We start from the raw sequence: 14,122 nt of genomic DNA, 5'->3' as shown, positions 1-14,122 counted from the left end.
CCATTTCTCAAGCAGCCTCACCAATTGGGCCCCCACTTGGGTAAAAGTCTGTTCTGGCTTCTTGGTAAGGGACCTGAATCTTTGTCTCAGCTGCTCTGCATTTATCCCATGTCTTGCAAACACCAGTTTTTTAAACTCTGCAAAATCTTTCATCCGTTCCTCAGGCATCTCGGCATAAACCTCAGCCAGGCTACCACTGATTAAAGAACGCATGATGGTCATCTTCTCAGTTTCCCTCACTGAGAAGTCCACAAACGCTCTTTCCACTAAGGAAAAGAACACCTCAGGACAATCTCCCTTGTGGTACACAGGGAATTTCTTCAGGTCAGCCTTAGACAGTTGGCCTCCCTCAGAATCCCTATTATTATTATTGTTCTGGTTCATCATTTCCAGTTTTCTTAACTCATACGCCATCCTTTCTTTTTCCAGAGCAATTTTCTCTCTCTCCATTCTTTCTTCCCTCTCCATTCTCTCTCTCTCTCTCTCTAATTCAAATGCCATTTTCTCTCTCTCTAATCTTTCCTCCATTTCCCTCACCCTCAGTTCATGCTGTTGGGCTAGGATCAATTTTCTAAGTTCTGGGTTCTGCTCTCCTGTGCTGTCACCTTGCACTGAGCCAAATTCATCCTCAGAACCTTGGTCAATCTGGGGGTCTTTCACTTCACTCATGTCTGCTACTTGGCTTCGAGTCAAGGGCATACCCCCCCTCAGAACAGGCTGCTTTAAAAAGTCAAGCCTCAAAATAAAACGACCACTTTTTTTCCTTCTTGCCTCAGAACCAGCTCTCCCTAGAGACTGCTGCTGTTCTTCAGCACTTAAATTGCAACAGTATCGAGTCAGAGCCTACCCCCCTCTGCTGGGCCTCTCAGCTGGCAAGCTAGATCACTGTTGCTACGCAGTTTTTCCTCAGCGTTTTCCCGCCAAAACTAGGCTGCCTCAGAGCACCTTAATCTAAGTCTTCCCAGTTGGCACGTTCTTCTACTAGCGCACCTCCCCGTGAGGTACACCTAGAAGATTACCTACGCGCCTCAGACTGTCCCTGACTAGACCCCCCTTGCTCTGGGCACACCTGCCAAGGCTTTGCTGGACCGCTGGACAACTGGACCAGTCGTATCCCACACGCTGGACACCAATCAATGTGACAAACCCAGACCTACTGGGACCTGTCACACAGTTACACTAAGCTGCCACCAACCATTCCCTATAATAAGTCACACAGACCAGGGATGGATTTTCAAACAATAAAAGAATAAGGTTTATTTTAAATACAAACAGGGTAAATAAAACAATCAGGTGAATAAAATAAAGTAACGTGGCTTATTCTCACACACACAAGCATACAGTTTGGTTCACCTAGAACCTTTAACTTAAAGCACAGACCCTGAACCCATCAGTTCTGGCTAACCAACAGACCCCTGAACCTTTCAGGTTGGTACTCTGACACACAGTAGTACCCTGTCAGACACACAGACTCCCACAACAGCTTCTTCTTCCCCAGCTGCTGCTTCGTCCCAACCCAGTGTCTCACAGTTTGTCTCAGCATCTCCTCTTCACCACACAGGCATCACATATTTATACAGTACAGCCCCTCCTCCTGATGTCCCGCCTTCCACTCCCCATAGGATGGAACTTTCCCTCCAAACCCATGACAGACAGGTAACATCAGTGCTGTTATGTAACACTCGCCTTCCCATCAATGCGCTCAGATGCTGCTTGCTCCTGTCTGGCCCGGCAGGCAGCACTCCACTCATGCCACCTTTCTGGACTCCATGTGGGCTGGGCGGGCATGGCAGATCGCCAAGCAGCCATTGCCATGGAGGGAGGGGAGGGGGTTGTGCTCCACCAGTGGCAGGTAATGGGGGGCAGGCAGGTGGGGGCAGGGAAAGACAGGGGGGTCCTTCCACCTCTCCCCCTTCCATCCAAAATTATGACATAAAATATACAAATGCCTGACATTTTAAAGGTTTTTATCTTTGCCTGCCAGATGGAGGACATTAGGCTAAAAAGGAGGACATGTCCTTGTTTTGCCGGACATCTGGCAACCCTAACCAAGCTCTCTGCAGGTACTCTTCTGATCAAGATAGAATGGGTGCAGGATTTCTTGAGTAGATATCCTGGATAACTGAGGTCAGGACGTGCAGGGGGTGGGGTGGGCGGAGGAGAATGTGCCTGGCATCAGGCACTATGTAAGCAGCAATCCTTCCTAGTTCCAATCCAATCCTTCCTAATTCTCCTATGCCCCTACTATGTCCCTACTTAGCAGGCTTAGTGGGATGAGACTCTGCCTAACTATATATTTTCTCTTATACAAGTGAATAGCTGCCATTCAGTGCCAAGGAAAAGTCATCCTGGGGTCCATTGCAGCCTGTATATATATTGCTATTAATTACTAATAACTAATACCAATACATTAAGATGTAGACCTCATTACACTTTGAAATCCTAGAACATTTAGTTTGGGAAACTACACATTCATAAAAGTTCTAGAGTCTGGAATGTACTCTAAAATGATTCCAAAAACATCTCTTAGAATTTCTGTCTTTTCTTAATTCAGCAAATTCCCAATTTACTATTTATTGCCATTTTTTTCCCTCCAGAAGAGCTCATGAGTAATTCTGTCCCTCTCTCTTTCTCTCTCTCTCAATCGCTTTCTCTCTTTAAAGTCTAGCCTCCAAGGAGCTTTGCATATTTGCAAGAGGAGTTTTTCTATTGTTTCTCAACCTTAAACTGCTTACTAATCTAAACAGACTTCAAACTTTTAAGGGTCAGAATTGTGCAACCTTCCTCCCTCCCCACAACTCCTATGCAAAAAAAAAAAACAAAAAAACCACACATTAATAATAACCAGAAGCAGTCCTGTTACAGCACTAGCATTACTCATTCATTCACATACTGAGGGAGAGAGAGAGAAAGAGAGAGAGAGAGAGACTGTATTATTTAAGGGCTTTCTGCAACTCCCTCCCTTAGAATCATCACTGCTCTTACTAGACTCTCATAATTAGAGAGACCCTTCATTCAGGAAGACGCAGAGACTTTCAAAGAAGCATCTGGGGAATCACATAAAAATGCTTTCCTTTGTGATCCTGTTCTTTGCTTTCTGGTCCCCTGCATTTCCTCAGAACCACTATGAGTATGATGATGATCTATTTTTCCTGAATTTTGACAATGAAGTAGAAAGTGTGATTCCTGCAACAGAAGAAAGTAAGTACTGTAGTTATTTTCCCCATTTTGTCTAGCCTTTAACAAGAAGCCATAGCATGAGAAGAAAGAAGATTCATAGTTGTTACTGTTTTGCTGCTGTAAAAGCTCTAGCCAGGAGACACAGAATTGGAATTAAGTTTAAAAGGAAATTTAGTACAGGAAAAAGGAGGGAAAAAAAGTTATTTCAGCACTTTTCTTCAGATGACTTTTATAATGCTGGCTATAAGACCTTATGAAGTCTTTAAACAAATGTTATTTCCCAAGAAAAGAAAGCAGTAGTAGTTTTGGAACATGCAATCAGGAAGTATGCATTCTTTAAGCAACACCTTTGCTTAGGGAAAAATATTAATGCACAAACATGTATTATAACAGCCTGCTATTTATTCTACTCTAGCTATTTCATGCGATTGTCAGAGGGAACACACAGAATGGGACAAGCTCTTCATTATGCTTGAGAACTCTCAGATGAAAGAAAACATGCTGCTCCAGTCCCTTGATGAAATCCTTAAGGTGGAGCTGCAGACGCTGAGAGGGGAAATACTCCAGTTTGTAGAAAACTTTGCTGGCATGTGCAGCTCATACATTGAGAAAGCCGTCTCCCGGTTCTCCAGCCAAGTGGACCAGATGTTGGCAAAGAGCAGGGGAGAATCTGAAGACCTTTTGGGAACACTCCATGAATCAAAAGGAGAAAAAATCCTGAGAGAGATTCTGCAGCTGAGCCAAAACCTCTCCAGCAGACTCAGTCACCTGGAACATGCCTGGCAGAGGACCTCTGAAGTAGATGCTCAGCAGAGAAGTATCTTAGAGAAAGACAGAGTTGGTTCCATGGCAAATGGGGATGATTTCATTTTGAAGTCACTGTGGCAAGAATTGCAGGAAACAAAAGCTGAACTGAAGGAATCCCAAAAAAAGACCACACAGCGTTTATTGCCAGCTGGTAAGTTAATCTCTATTGACAAATGTTACTAACTCATTTCCCAAACGGCTCTCTGTCAAAATAACCTCACACAATGCCCTGATTCTATAAGGGAAGAACTGCTGTGCATTCTGAAAGACTGTATACTGTGGGAGGTGCAGCCATCAACAAATGTCCAGTTTGTATAGTATAATGGCCAAAGGACATAGATACACAACATAAAAAACTACGTGCAGTAGCACAATGGCAACAAAGGATCCTATGTGATATTATATTTAACACATCATCCTTAGAAGAATAAATCAGGGAGCTGGACATGGGACAGATTGTATTTGTCTTCAATGTGGAAGGGATTGTCACTCTCAAATTGGCCTCCTCAGCCACACTAGACATTGTTCCAAGACCTCTATTCAGAGCATGTTACCATAGTCTCTCGAGACTAAAGGATGCTTACACACATTAGAAGAAAACATATTAGTGTTTAGTCATATGATTCTCAGCCAGCATAGTGCCTCAGCAACAAGAATGCATATTAGGCTACTGTTTGAGACTTGATGACCAATCATAAGATAAAGCATACTAATTTGCAAACTATAGGAGATCAGAACAGCTCATAGGATCACACTGCTTTTAACTCTTAAGGAACTGGGGCTTCTTACAACAAGCTCTCTGTAGCTATTTGTTTAGCCTAAAGAAAAAATAGCTAGAATTCTGAGGGATAGTGCTAAAAGCACCACAATTCAGTATCCATGTTTGGACGAGAGGTTAACAATTATCTGTGTAGACTACAACTCCCACAATGGCAAATGGGAATTCTGGAAGCTGTTATTCCAGAATAGCAAAAAGGGAGTTTTTCAAAGTTAAAAAAAAATAGGCCCCCAGGTTAGCCTACAAACAGACTGAAACACATTTGCAAGGCCCCGATGTGTTCATGTTTACCACCTCACAGCTATTAACTTCCATCCTTTTATTTTCTTTGCATCAATAATAACAACAATAAATCACAGATGACTGCATTCTGTTTTATTTTCAGCCCTTTCCTTTCCTTTCCCAGTTACATACCTGCAGCCTCCTTTACGGCATTCCTCAGAGGAATAATTGTGAACAAAAGTTGACCCTGTGAGCTCACTGATTATGTCAACAGTCTATTCATCAGTTCTCATGCTTCAGGGCATAAACAGATTCTCCACAGGGGCTCAGGAAGGTGGAATAGCTTTCACCCCATGTAGCACAACCAAATAGCATACATCACAGAGGTTCCCCTCCAACTTTCCTTTGAAACGCCTGACCATTCACATACTTTAGAATCCAACCACTAGCATATGTAGGTTATGATTCATGTAAGGATTAATAAACGAACATAAAACCACTTTCAAATTTATGACCTCTCTCCAATTTACAACTCAACTAAGAGTATTTAGGGCAGCTATATGTGATACCTTGCTGAAGTAAACCAGGAAACATTCCATTAAAGTTCAACAATAAGAACAACAAGATACTACTGGGTTTCCCCGAAAATAAGACAGGGTCTTATATTATTTTTTGCTCCAAAGGGCTTATTTTCAGGGGATGTTTTATTTTACAGTCATGTCATCTTTTTCTGGTTGTTGCAAAATGGTGGAGAGTGGGGTTTCACTTAACTGGGGCTTATTTTGGGGGTAGGGCTTATATTATGAGCATCCTGAAAAATCATACTAGGGCTTATTTTCAGGTTAGGTCTTATTTTCAGGGAAACAGGGTAGCAATGTTAGCATAAGATGGAAAGAACAGCAAAATCTTTCTTATAAGAAGTAGCCACAGAAAGGACCTTTTGCCACAATTCAAGGGCTTCCATTATATTTGTTTATTTCTTCATTTGTTTAAAATATCTTTACCCTCCTTAAAAGGACTCAAAGTGGCTTACATAATTAAAAGGACACTATTTAAACTCTGTGCCAAGAAAGGATGTTACTGCTAGATCTCAGCTGGCACTGCCAGCTTCTTTCCTCCAAAGCCCCCATTGCCTGTAAAATTGAAACATTCAACTAAAGTATTAAAAGTACTGTACTGATTATTTAGAAATATGAATGCAGTAGGAATGAGACATAAGCACATGGTTGAATCACCCTGACATGTTTTATGCATTAATTCATCCAAACAGGTACAATCTCACTGTACAGACACTCCTTGCATACACAGTGATAGGAAACACCTATGGGAAAAGAGATTCCCACACATTTTGACCACTGAGAAGTTTTGGAAAAAAATGATACACAACATCCAAATTATTTTCAAATGTTTCTGGAAAGAGAGAGGAAAGCCCAGTCTCACTAAGCATTCTAAAATTTTTCCTTCTATACTCATTTCTAAGGGGGCATTTCTATGACATTTCACATTTTCTCTGCAACTTACAGTTAAACCCATAAGTAAGTTCAAGCATGTTTATGAGCAATCTAGCTTTTCGCACCAGATTATGCATAAATATGTTCAAACCCACCCATAAGCTCAAACAGAGCCTGCAGGGGGGGGAAATGACATGTCATAGAAATCCTCCCCCTACTCATTTCTAATGTAGGCAGTTCAGGATACATATTCCGTTAAATGTAGGATATGAATTTATATCACTCTTAGATGAGCATATGATGGGAAAATGCCCTATAAAATAAATGATGCTATTCCATATACATTAATTCTTGAACTATGACTCCAAATTAAAACACGGTTGTTAAAACCTTAAATATGAATGTTATACTGCCATGTGGAAAGCTCTGCAGCAGTTCTTGAGAAACTACTCAAGGCCCTTTAATTCTTTAAAAGGATGTGGTAAGAAATTATGATTAACAACTCATTTTTTCTTGATTAACATGCTTTGTGACTAAAAATTTATTCTTCAAATCAGTACTTTGCTTTGTTGTAATTGTAATAGCTACTCATGAGATAAAGATGAAATAGTTTCTTATTTCAACTGTATAATATGTACAGTGATGGTGATGATGATGGTACCATTTAGGGAAAGGTAAGCACTTTTAACTCCTCTAAACCTATGGTTATTGAATGCTTGCAGTTTTAAGCAGCATCCCTGTGTCATGTCCTCCTTGCCTGTTTGTAACATTTAGTAATGTACCGTATAATATCTATGGTGACCAGTCACCACTGAACATTTTCCAACTCCCACTCATTTCTATTGGCTGTTGCTTGAGAGGTGGAGACATTCCCATTGTAATGGTCACACATGCTTCACATTACTCCAGGCTGGAGGATAGAGATCAGGAATAAATAGATGCTTTCAGCATCAGCCACAGATGAATGATGTAACTTACAGTTTGGACCTAGAAGCAAACCCACAGAATTTAATGGAACACAAAAATGCTTAAGTTCAGCTGCAATTTTGTCTGCATCCCTACGCAGTACTCCCAGCAACCTATGACTTCAATGTTAAATCTAGAATAGCAGCACTGATTTCATAGGACCTGTTCTTAATTTATAACAGACTAACTAAGGACAGAGTTTGGTCCCATATGTTTTGATGGGGGGGGAAGGAAATCAGAATTTGATTAAGAAGAATAGATTGCTGAAATGCCTGATAAATCCCTCTGGAAATATTTTCTGAAAGAATTTTCAGCAACTGGTTTTCATTTCTCACATATTCTGGATCTTTGCCAAGTCGACTCTTAAGAGGTTCTCTGATCACACTCTTCCTGTTATCTCATGAAGCTAGAGCTAATTTTGTTTACCTCTTGATAATAAAGTTAAAAATCCTGCTAATTAAAAAGTCATGTCCTTACAACAAAGCTTTTTGCTCTCTGAAGAGCTCTCTCTGCAGCATTGTGACCTGATGTCCTACTTCTTAGTGGTCAAAATGTTTTAAAACATGCCCAGATCTCAAAGCATATAACTGGTTCAATAAAGGCGGATATAAAATATCTAGTTAGGACATCAATTATTTCAAGATTCAATTTCATTCTTTAAATCTAGGCAATCTCCATTCACTTCATTCAATAGTTACCTAACACGAGCCTTATATGGGTGTTATACCTGAAGATGTGCAGAGGACAAAAAAATGATGGCTATGAGAGATCCATTAAAAAATCCACTCCATGTAGTTTTCCTTCCTCTGACGTTATTCAGAACTTCCCATTAGTGTGAAGGTCTAAAACAGATCCTATAACCTCAGCTGAATGTGCCAATAGAACTCCCGTCATTATTTGTTTATTTGTCTTATTTATAGGCTACCTTTCTCCTGATAAGGGGCCTAAAGGTGGTTCACAGTGTTTAAAAAGTAGAATTAAAACCACAATAAATTCTGCATTTAAAAGCAATTAAACTATGATAGTAATTAAAATATATTGAATGATTTTTAAAAATTAAAAAACTTCAAACACTCTACTAAAAACAGCATTCATGACTGTTAATGCTTTTAACAACTTATGATTGCTAAAAGCCTGCCTGAAGAGGTGGGTCTTCAACTTTCAGTGGAAGGATAAAAGGGAAGGGGCCAAGCTAACCTCCCATAATCTGGGCGCAGCCACAGAAAAAGAGCTTTCTTGTGTCCCGTTCAACCATGCCTGCACTGGCAATGAGACCAAGAGGAGGGCTTCTCTGATGATCTGATGATCATACAGGTCCTTCAGGTAGCCTGGACTGAAGCTCACACTTTGCTTTATAGGTAATGACCAGAACTTTGCATTGGGCCCGGAAACAGACTAGTGATCAGTGAGTGCACTTGTTAAGTAGGGGTTTTATTACTATTACTTGTCTCAGTCAGCAGTTGGACTGCTGCATTTTGAACCAGCTGAGGTTTCTGAACCATCTTCAAAGGTAGCCCCGTTTGGTGGACTCAATAGAAACCTTCATAAGGGAAGTCTCCTAGTCTCAGCTCCGTAACTGTTTTCAGCCAAATGGGCTTACAGGCTTGGTTTCTGGCCTTTGCATTCATCACCCAAAACTCTGAATGGCTTCTTAGTGGGGAAGGGATGTGGGGATGTGGCTCATCTGCCTGTCCATGTCTTCTTCACCATCTTTTCAACCCTCTCCATAGATTTAGGCATAATGCCTGAAAAGGGTTAATAAGCCCTGTCCTCCTTGCCTGTCCCCAATTCTCAGTCTTCATTTCGCAGTTATTACAGAGCATTTCCAATTTCCCCTTTTTTTCAAGTTACAACTCCTGGAATCCCTCTATCATCATGGCAAATAGCTATACTGGTTAAAAACCACCACCACCAAGAACAACTCTGTCTGCTTCTGCGACTGCCAAAAATCAATTTGTCATTTGGGGAGAGAGTAGCTTCATTCCGGAAAGCTTTTTTCCCTGTTTGCTTTGCCTTGTTTAGTCTCTTAGATCCAGATCCATCTGGAAGACGTTCCATTAGTAAACTCAGGGGCGTCTGAAACAGAACATTCTCTTTGTCTCCTCCCCCCGCCCCAAACAAATCTACACCATCTGAAAATATGTTCTGGAGAGTTTTCCAGTCCTTCAGAGGACTGTATGGAACCTATATGGAAGAGAAGATAATTTCTTCCTCCTTGGTCCAGATGGAGCGTCTTCCATCAGTGCTTGTACCTACTGGATCCTGGCTTTGTCGTTTATGAAATCATAGCCAGCTACTTTTACAAGCTATAGAAAAATTAGAATGCTACAAAGCACAAATGTGAACGTTAGTCAATCTTTCTCATTGTAATGGAAATGTTACTGTTTTCTCCAGTACAATACACCCAAGGAGAAAAGCATACACAATAAATATTATCAAGAACAAGCCTTGTAATAATATGCTGACGCTATAATGCAATCACAGTCCAATGGGGGAAAATAAAGGGACGGAGCTGCATGATCCTTGTACAGTGGTGCCTCGCTTAATGATTGCCCCGCATTACGACAAAATCACTGTACGACTGTCTTTTTGCGATCTAAATAGGGTTTTTTCGCTTTGTGATGATCGGTTCCCTGCTTTTTCTAGCAGCTGATTGGCGGTTTCAAAATGGCCACCAGGTGCTTAAAATGGCTCCCCACTGTGTTTAGGGACGGATTCCTCGTTATACAGGCAGCGAAAATGGCCGCTGTATGGAGGATCTTCGCTGGAGGATGGGTTTTTACCCCTTTGGAATGCATTGAACGGGTTTCAATGCACTTCAGTTGGGTTTTTAATTTCGTTTTATGATGTTTTCGCTTAACGGCGATTTTCCTGGAACGGATTATCGTTGTTAAGCGAGGGACCAGTGTACACAGTCTAAAGGCTAGGCTACTGAAAGAATCACACACAGAAATTAACTTTTGACCCCATACATGTCTTCATTCAGCTGGGCACCACAGATCTGAGGGTTGCACAGAAGAAGCACTTCACTATTACACAAATCTCAAATACCTTAGTGAGGTCACTGAAAGGCAGAAGGAACTAGTACAGTACATAATACAAGTACAGTCCACTGTCTTTGAAACCACACATGTTTCAAGTAAGATCAATCTATCCTGCCCCTTTTGTGAGCTGTTCCACTCCTTTCTGATACAGTGCCAGGGCTGCAGTTTATTTGGTGAGATTGGGAGTGCTCCTGATTATCTATTCTGCAGTTTGTATGGTTGATTAATTTGCTCCCAAATAGTGCTGTGGGTGGCATTCTCTTTGGTTACAACTATATGACGTATGCAGCGGATTGTGACAATATGGATGGTGGAGAAACTCTCTCCTTTATTTTCCTCTTTCCATATTTTTTTTAAAAAATCTCCTAAGTGACACATCACTATTTCAGATATAAGGAAGCATCCATGCCAGGTGATGTATTGCTACAGCACTATGCCACTTACTAAATTCAATGAAAAAATGAAAGTTGCTGCTGCCCATGGAATGACAGTCATGACAAACGGCTGGAAAATGGGTGGGGAGAGGTATCACTAATTGAAAGGGGGGGTGAAATTGGAGTAATTTGAAGTGCTCTCTGAATTCTTCTCACAGGAGAAGAAATATGCAAGATAAAATAGATAGCACCAAAGATAAGAGCCCTTTAAATGTGATCCAGGTTGTTCCAAATTCCCCCATCTAACTGTGCCCTTAGGCAGACATACATGCAGTAGAGTTTCAATTATCTGAATGCTTGTTCTCCAACTCTCAACACTGTGTGGCTGAACACCAGATCCATTATTTGCTCCGCAGGTTGTCCATGATTTTCGTTTGGTTGTAGAAAGGGACATAACTAAGTGGTAGAGTACATGTTTGGAATGAGGAAGGTCTCCGGTCCCTAGTATATTCAGTTTTAGGTCTGTTCGCTTGTAAAATAAAATAACTAGTGAAGAGAGTAACTGGAAGAGAGCCGCTAATAGTAAGAGTAGATAATGCTTGATTAATGAGCAGTAAGGAGTCTAACCCAATAAAAGAGAGCTGCTTACAAGCACTGAAACAAATTATTTTATGTTATAATTAGCTCAGCTGTACATAAGCCTTGCATACAATTTTACTGATTGATAAATAATGCAATTCTATTATTTTTGCAGGTTGTGAGACAGCCCTCTTATTTCCAATGCGTTCCAAAAAGATCTTTGTGAGTGTTCATCCAGCTTCTGAAATGGTTCTGTCTTCTTTTACTATCTGTACCTGGGTGAAAGTAACTGAAATGCTGGACAAAACTATTGTGTTTTCATATGGAACAAAGAGAAACCCTTATGAGATCCAGCTGTATCTGAGCTACGATTCTGCTGTTCTTGCCGTCGGCAGTGATCTCAACAAGGTAACTGCCTCAGGTGTCATCTCTACTGGAGAGTGGACTCACCTTTGTGGTACCTGGAGCACAGTTAATGGAAGTATATCTTTGTGGATAAATGGGAAAGTTGTGCAAACTACCTCAGAAATAGCTGAGGGCTACACCATTCCAGATGGTGGAATATTGCAGGTTGGCCAAGAAAAGAATGGCTGCTGTGTTGGAGGTGGTTTCAATGAATCTTTAGCTTTTTCTGGAAAAATAACTGGCTTTAATATTTGGAACAGAGTTCTCAGTGACAAAGAGATAACAAGACAAACTGGAGAAGAGTCATGTAATAGCCGTGGCAATGTAGTTGGGTGGGGGGTTACCGAGGTTCTGCCACATGGAGGTGCTCAATACATTTTTGGGCACTGAATCAATCTTCAGACTTTTTGCAAACTCAATCAAGCTAGCAAGCCTGAGTTTTTTCTAGAGCTGGCCATATCATACCGTTTTCATAATGAAGTCTTAACAGAAAAGCTGTGGTGTTAAGAAAATTGCCTAATATGGCACTTAGCCCTGGCTTACACAGGAACGTGTGCATGAGGTACCACGTGGCAGAAAGCCTCTGGGTGACTGACGGCTTTAGCCACAGCAATCTCATTCTAAATTCCAGGCTGATCTGAGTCCATAAATAAGAAGGATGATGCCATAGGCTGTGAAGTGGACAGGCAACATTGAGAAAGGGTTGGGAAAAAAAGCTTTTTTCAAGTGGCTGTAACCACTTTCAAAACATAGAGCTGTTAAGTCACTTGGAGGCATTCTCTTGAACAATATTCACAAAGACACAGAAACATCTCCCATTGGATAATCTAAAATGGCTTTTTTTCTTCTTTTTTCTTTTGGTAACAACTACGTATTACGTGCTTTTAAATAAACCCCGCTTACGATTGCTCTTGTAAACATGCAGGTCTAAGCTGAAGCATGAAGGCAGCAATGTCTGTGCAAACAAAGTCAGAATTGAAAGGTGTTATTAAGCACACTGGAGAATTAAGACTGGAATGATGACTGCTCAGTCTGATTTTAATCCTTCTGGATTGACAGAAAATAGGTATCCCTTATGGATATTCGGAGTCAGATTTCAGCTAAGAATGTTTTGCTGTCTTCCTAGATTTTATATCGTTAATGTGAATTTCCAAATGAACCATATAACTGTTGTGCATTAATATTTGTTGTATTTGCTCCTTGTTTGCTGGCACGTAAAATAAAGCTAGAGACTTGCCCATGGTATTATTTATCCTGGGAGCCATTCTAGCATTAAGATAACTGCAGTTTTCTTTCCTGAAGTAGATGTTGTTACATGCCCTTGAGTCGCCTCTGACCCATGGCGACCCAGCAAACGAGTGACCTCCAGCAAAATGGATACAGCTGTATTATATTGTAAATTGATCTTATACTAACATTATTGAAATTATTTTTGTAAAATTGTTCTGTAAATAAAGATCTTTTATCAGAGTGGTATTTCCTGTCATTTTTTTCCCAAGATGTTTGGATATGAAAACCAGCTTAGCTTTGGATTACCTGTGTCTTTGAGTTTGTCTGTAGAACAGTCTCACACAAGGAAATCTCCCACTCAGGGAAAGCAGAATTGCGCATAGCTAAATTGCAATCAAGGTCTGTGGTCAACTTTTGGCTGTTCCATCAAAATATACTGGATGAGGACATTGGAAGGAAGATGTGGTCTGCTCTAGTAGGCAAGCTAGCATTCTCTTTTCAGAGTGAACTGATATAGGACTGACAGAAAGAAATATGAGTGAAAGGTGGCAAAGAGATTATCTTTATCTAAACAAGTTGTTAGGATTCAGCACTATCAATACCTGTACCTTTAACAATTACCTTCCCCTCCTGTCATTGTCAGGTTTTATCAGTGTCTTGAGCTTCCCAGCATCCATGCATTTGTGTGGGTGTCTACGTGTGTAGGCAATCAACAAATGCTCCCTGTTTTATGCCTTTATACATTTCCTTGAAGAAAAAGAAATAAGTCCACTTATTTCTAATTCCCCAGTTCCCACTGCATCATGCAGTACCCCAGATCTGACCATTTGCTGCAGTTTCATCATAGACATCCAGAGCAACATCTGCTGGTACAATGATATAAATGCCAAAAAGGAAGAAAACAAAATAAATTTAAAAGTCCTAAAACACTTCAACTACATATAAGTTATTGGATAAATAATGTTTTTTTTCTATTTACTGATTAGATTCCTTGCTAAATATTTCCTGCATGTAATTTAATTACACATACAACTTGATTCAAGTAGGTTCCACTTTATCAATTCTGAAGTTTATCCATACTAATAA

The 14,122-nt window shown here is 40.5% G+C and overlaps 2 protein-coding genes across 11 annotated transcripts in view; one reads left to right on the top strand and one right to left on the bottom strand.

Annotated features, from left to right (window-relative positions):
• VEPH1 (ventricular zone expressed PH domain containing 1) overlaps positions 1-14,122 on the bottom strand; it is a 165,799-nt gene that overhangs the window by 126,240 nt on the left and 25,437 nt on the right. The window lies entirely within an intron of this gene.
• Positions 1,846-13,276, top strand: PTX3 (pentraxin 3). Its single transcript, XM_020791817.3, has 3 exons — positions 1,846-3,201; positions 3,596-4,138; positions 11,577-13,276. The coding sequence occupies exons 1-3, from the start codon at positions 3,066-3,068 to the stop codon at positions 12,194-12,196; spliced, it is 1,299 nt and encodes a 432-aa protein (XP_020647476.3). The 5' UTR covers positions 1,846-3,065; the 3' UTR covers positions 12,197-13,276.

Source organism: Pogona vitticeps, chromosome 3, assembly GCF_051106095.1.
Source record: "Pogona vitticeps strain Pit_001003342236 chromosome 3, PviZW2.1, whole genome shotgun sequence".
Taxonomy (NCBI): domain Eukaryota; kingdom Metazoa; phylum Chordata; class Lepidosauria; order Squamata; family Agamidae; genus Pogona; species Pogona vitticeps.
Note: the sequence above shows the minus strand (reverse complement) of the source record. Positions and strands in the feature narration are given on the sequence as shown.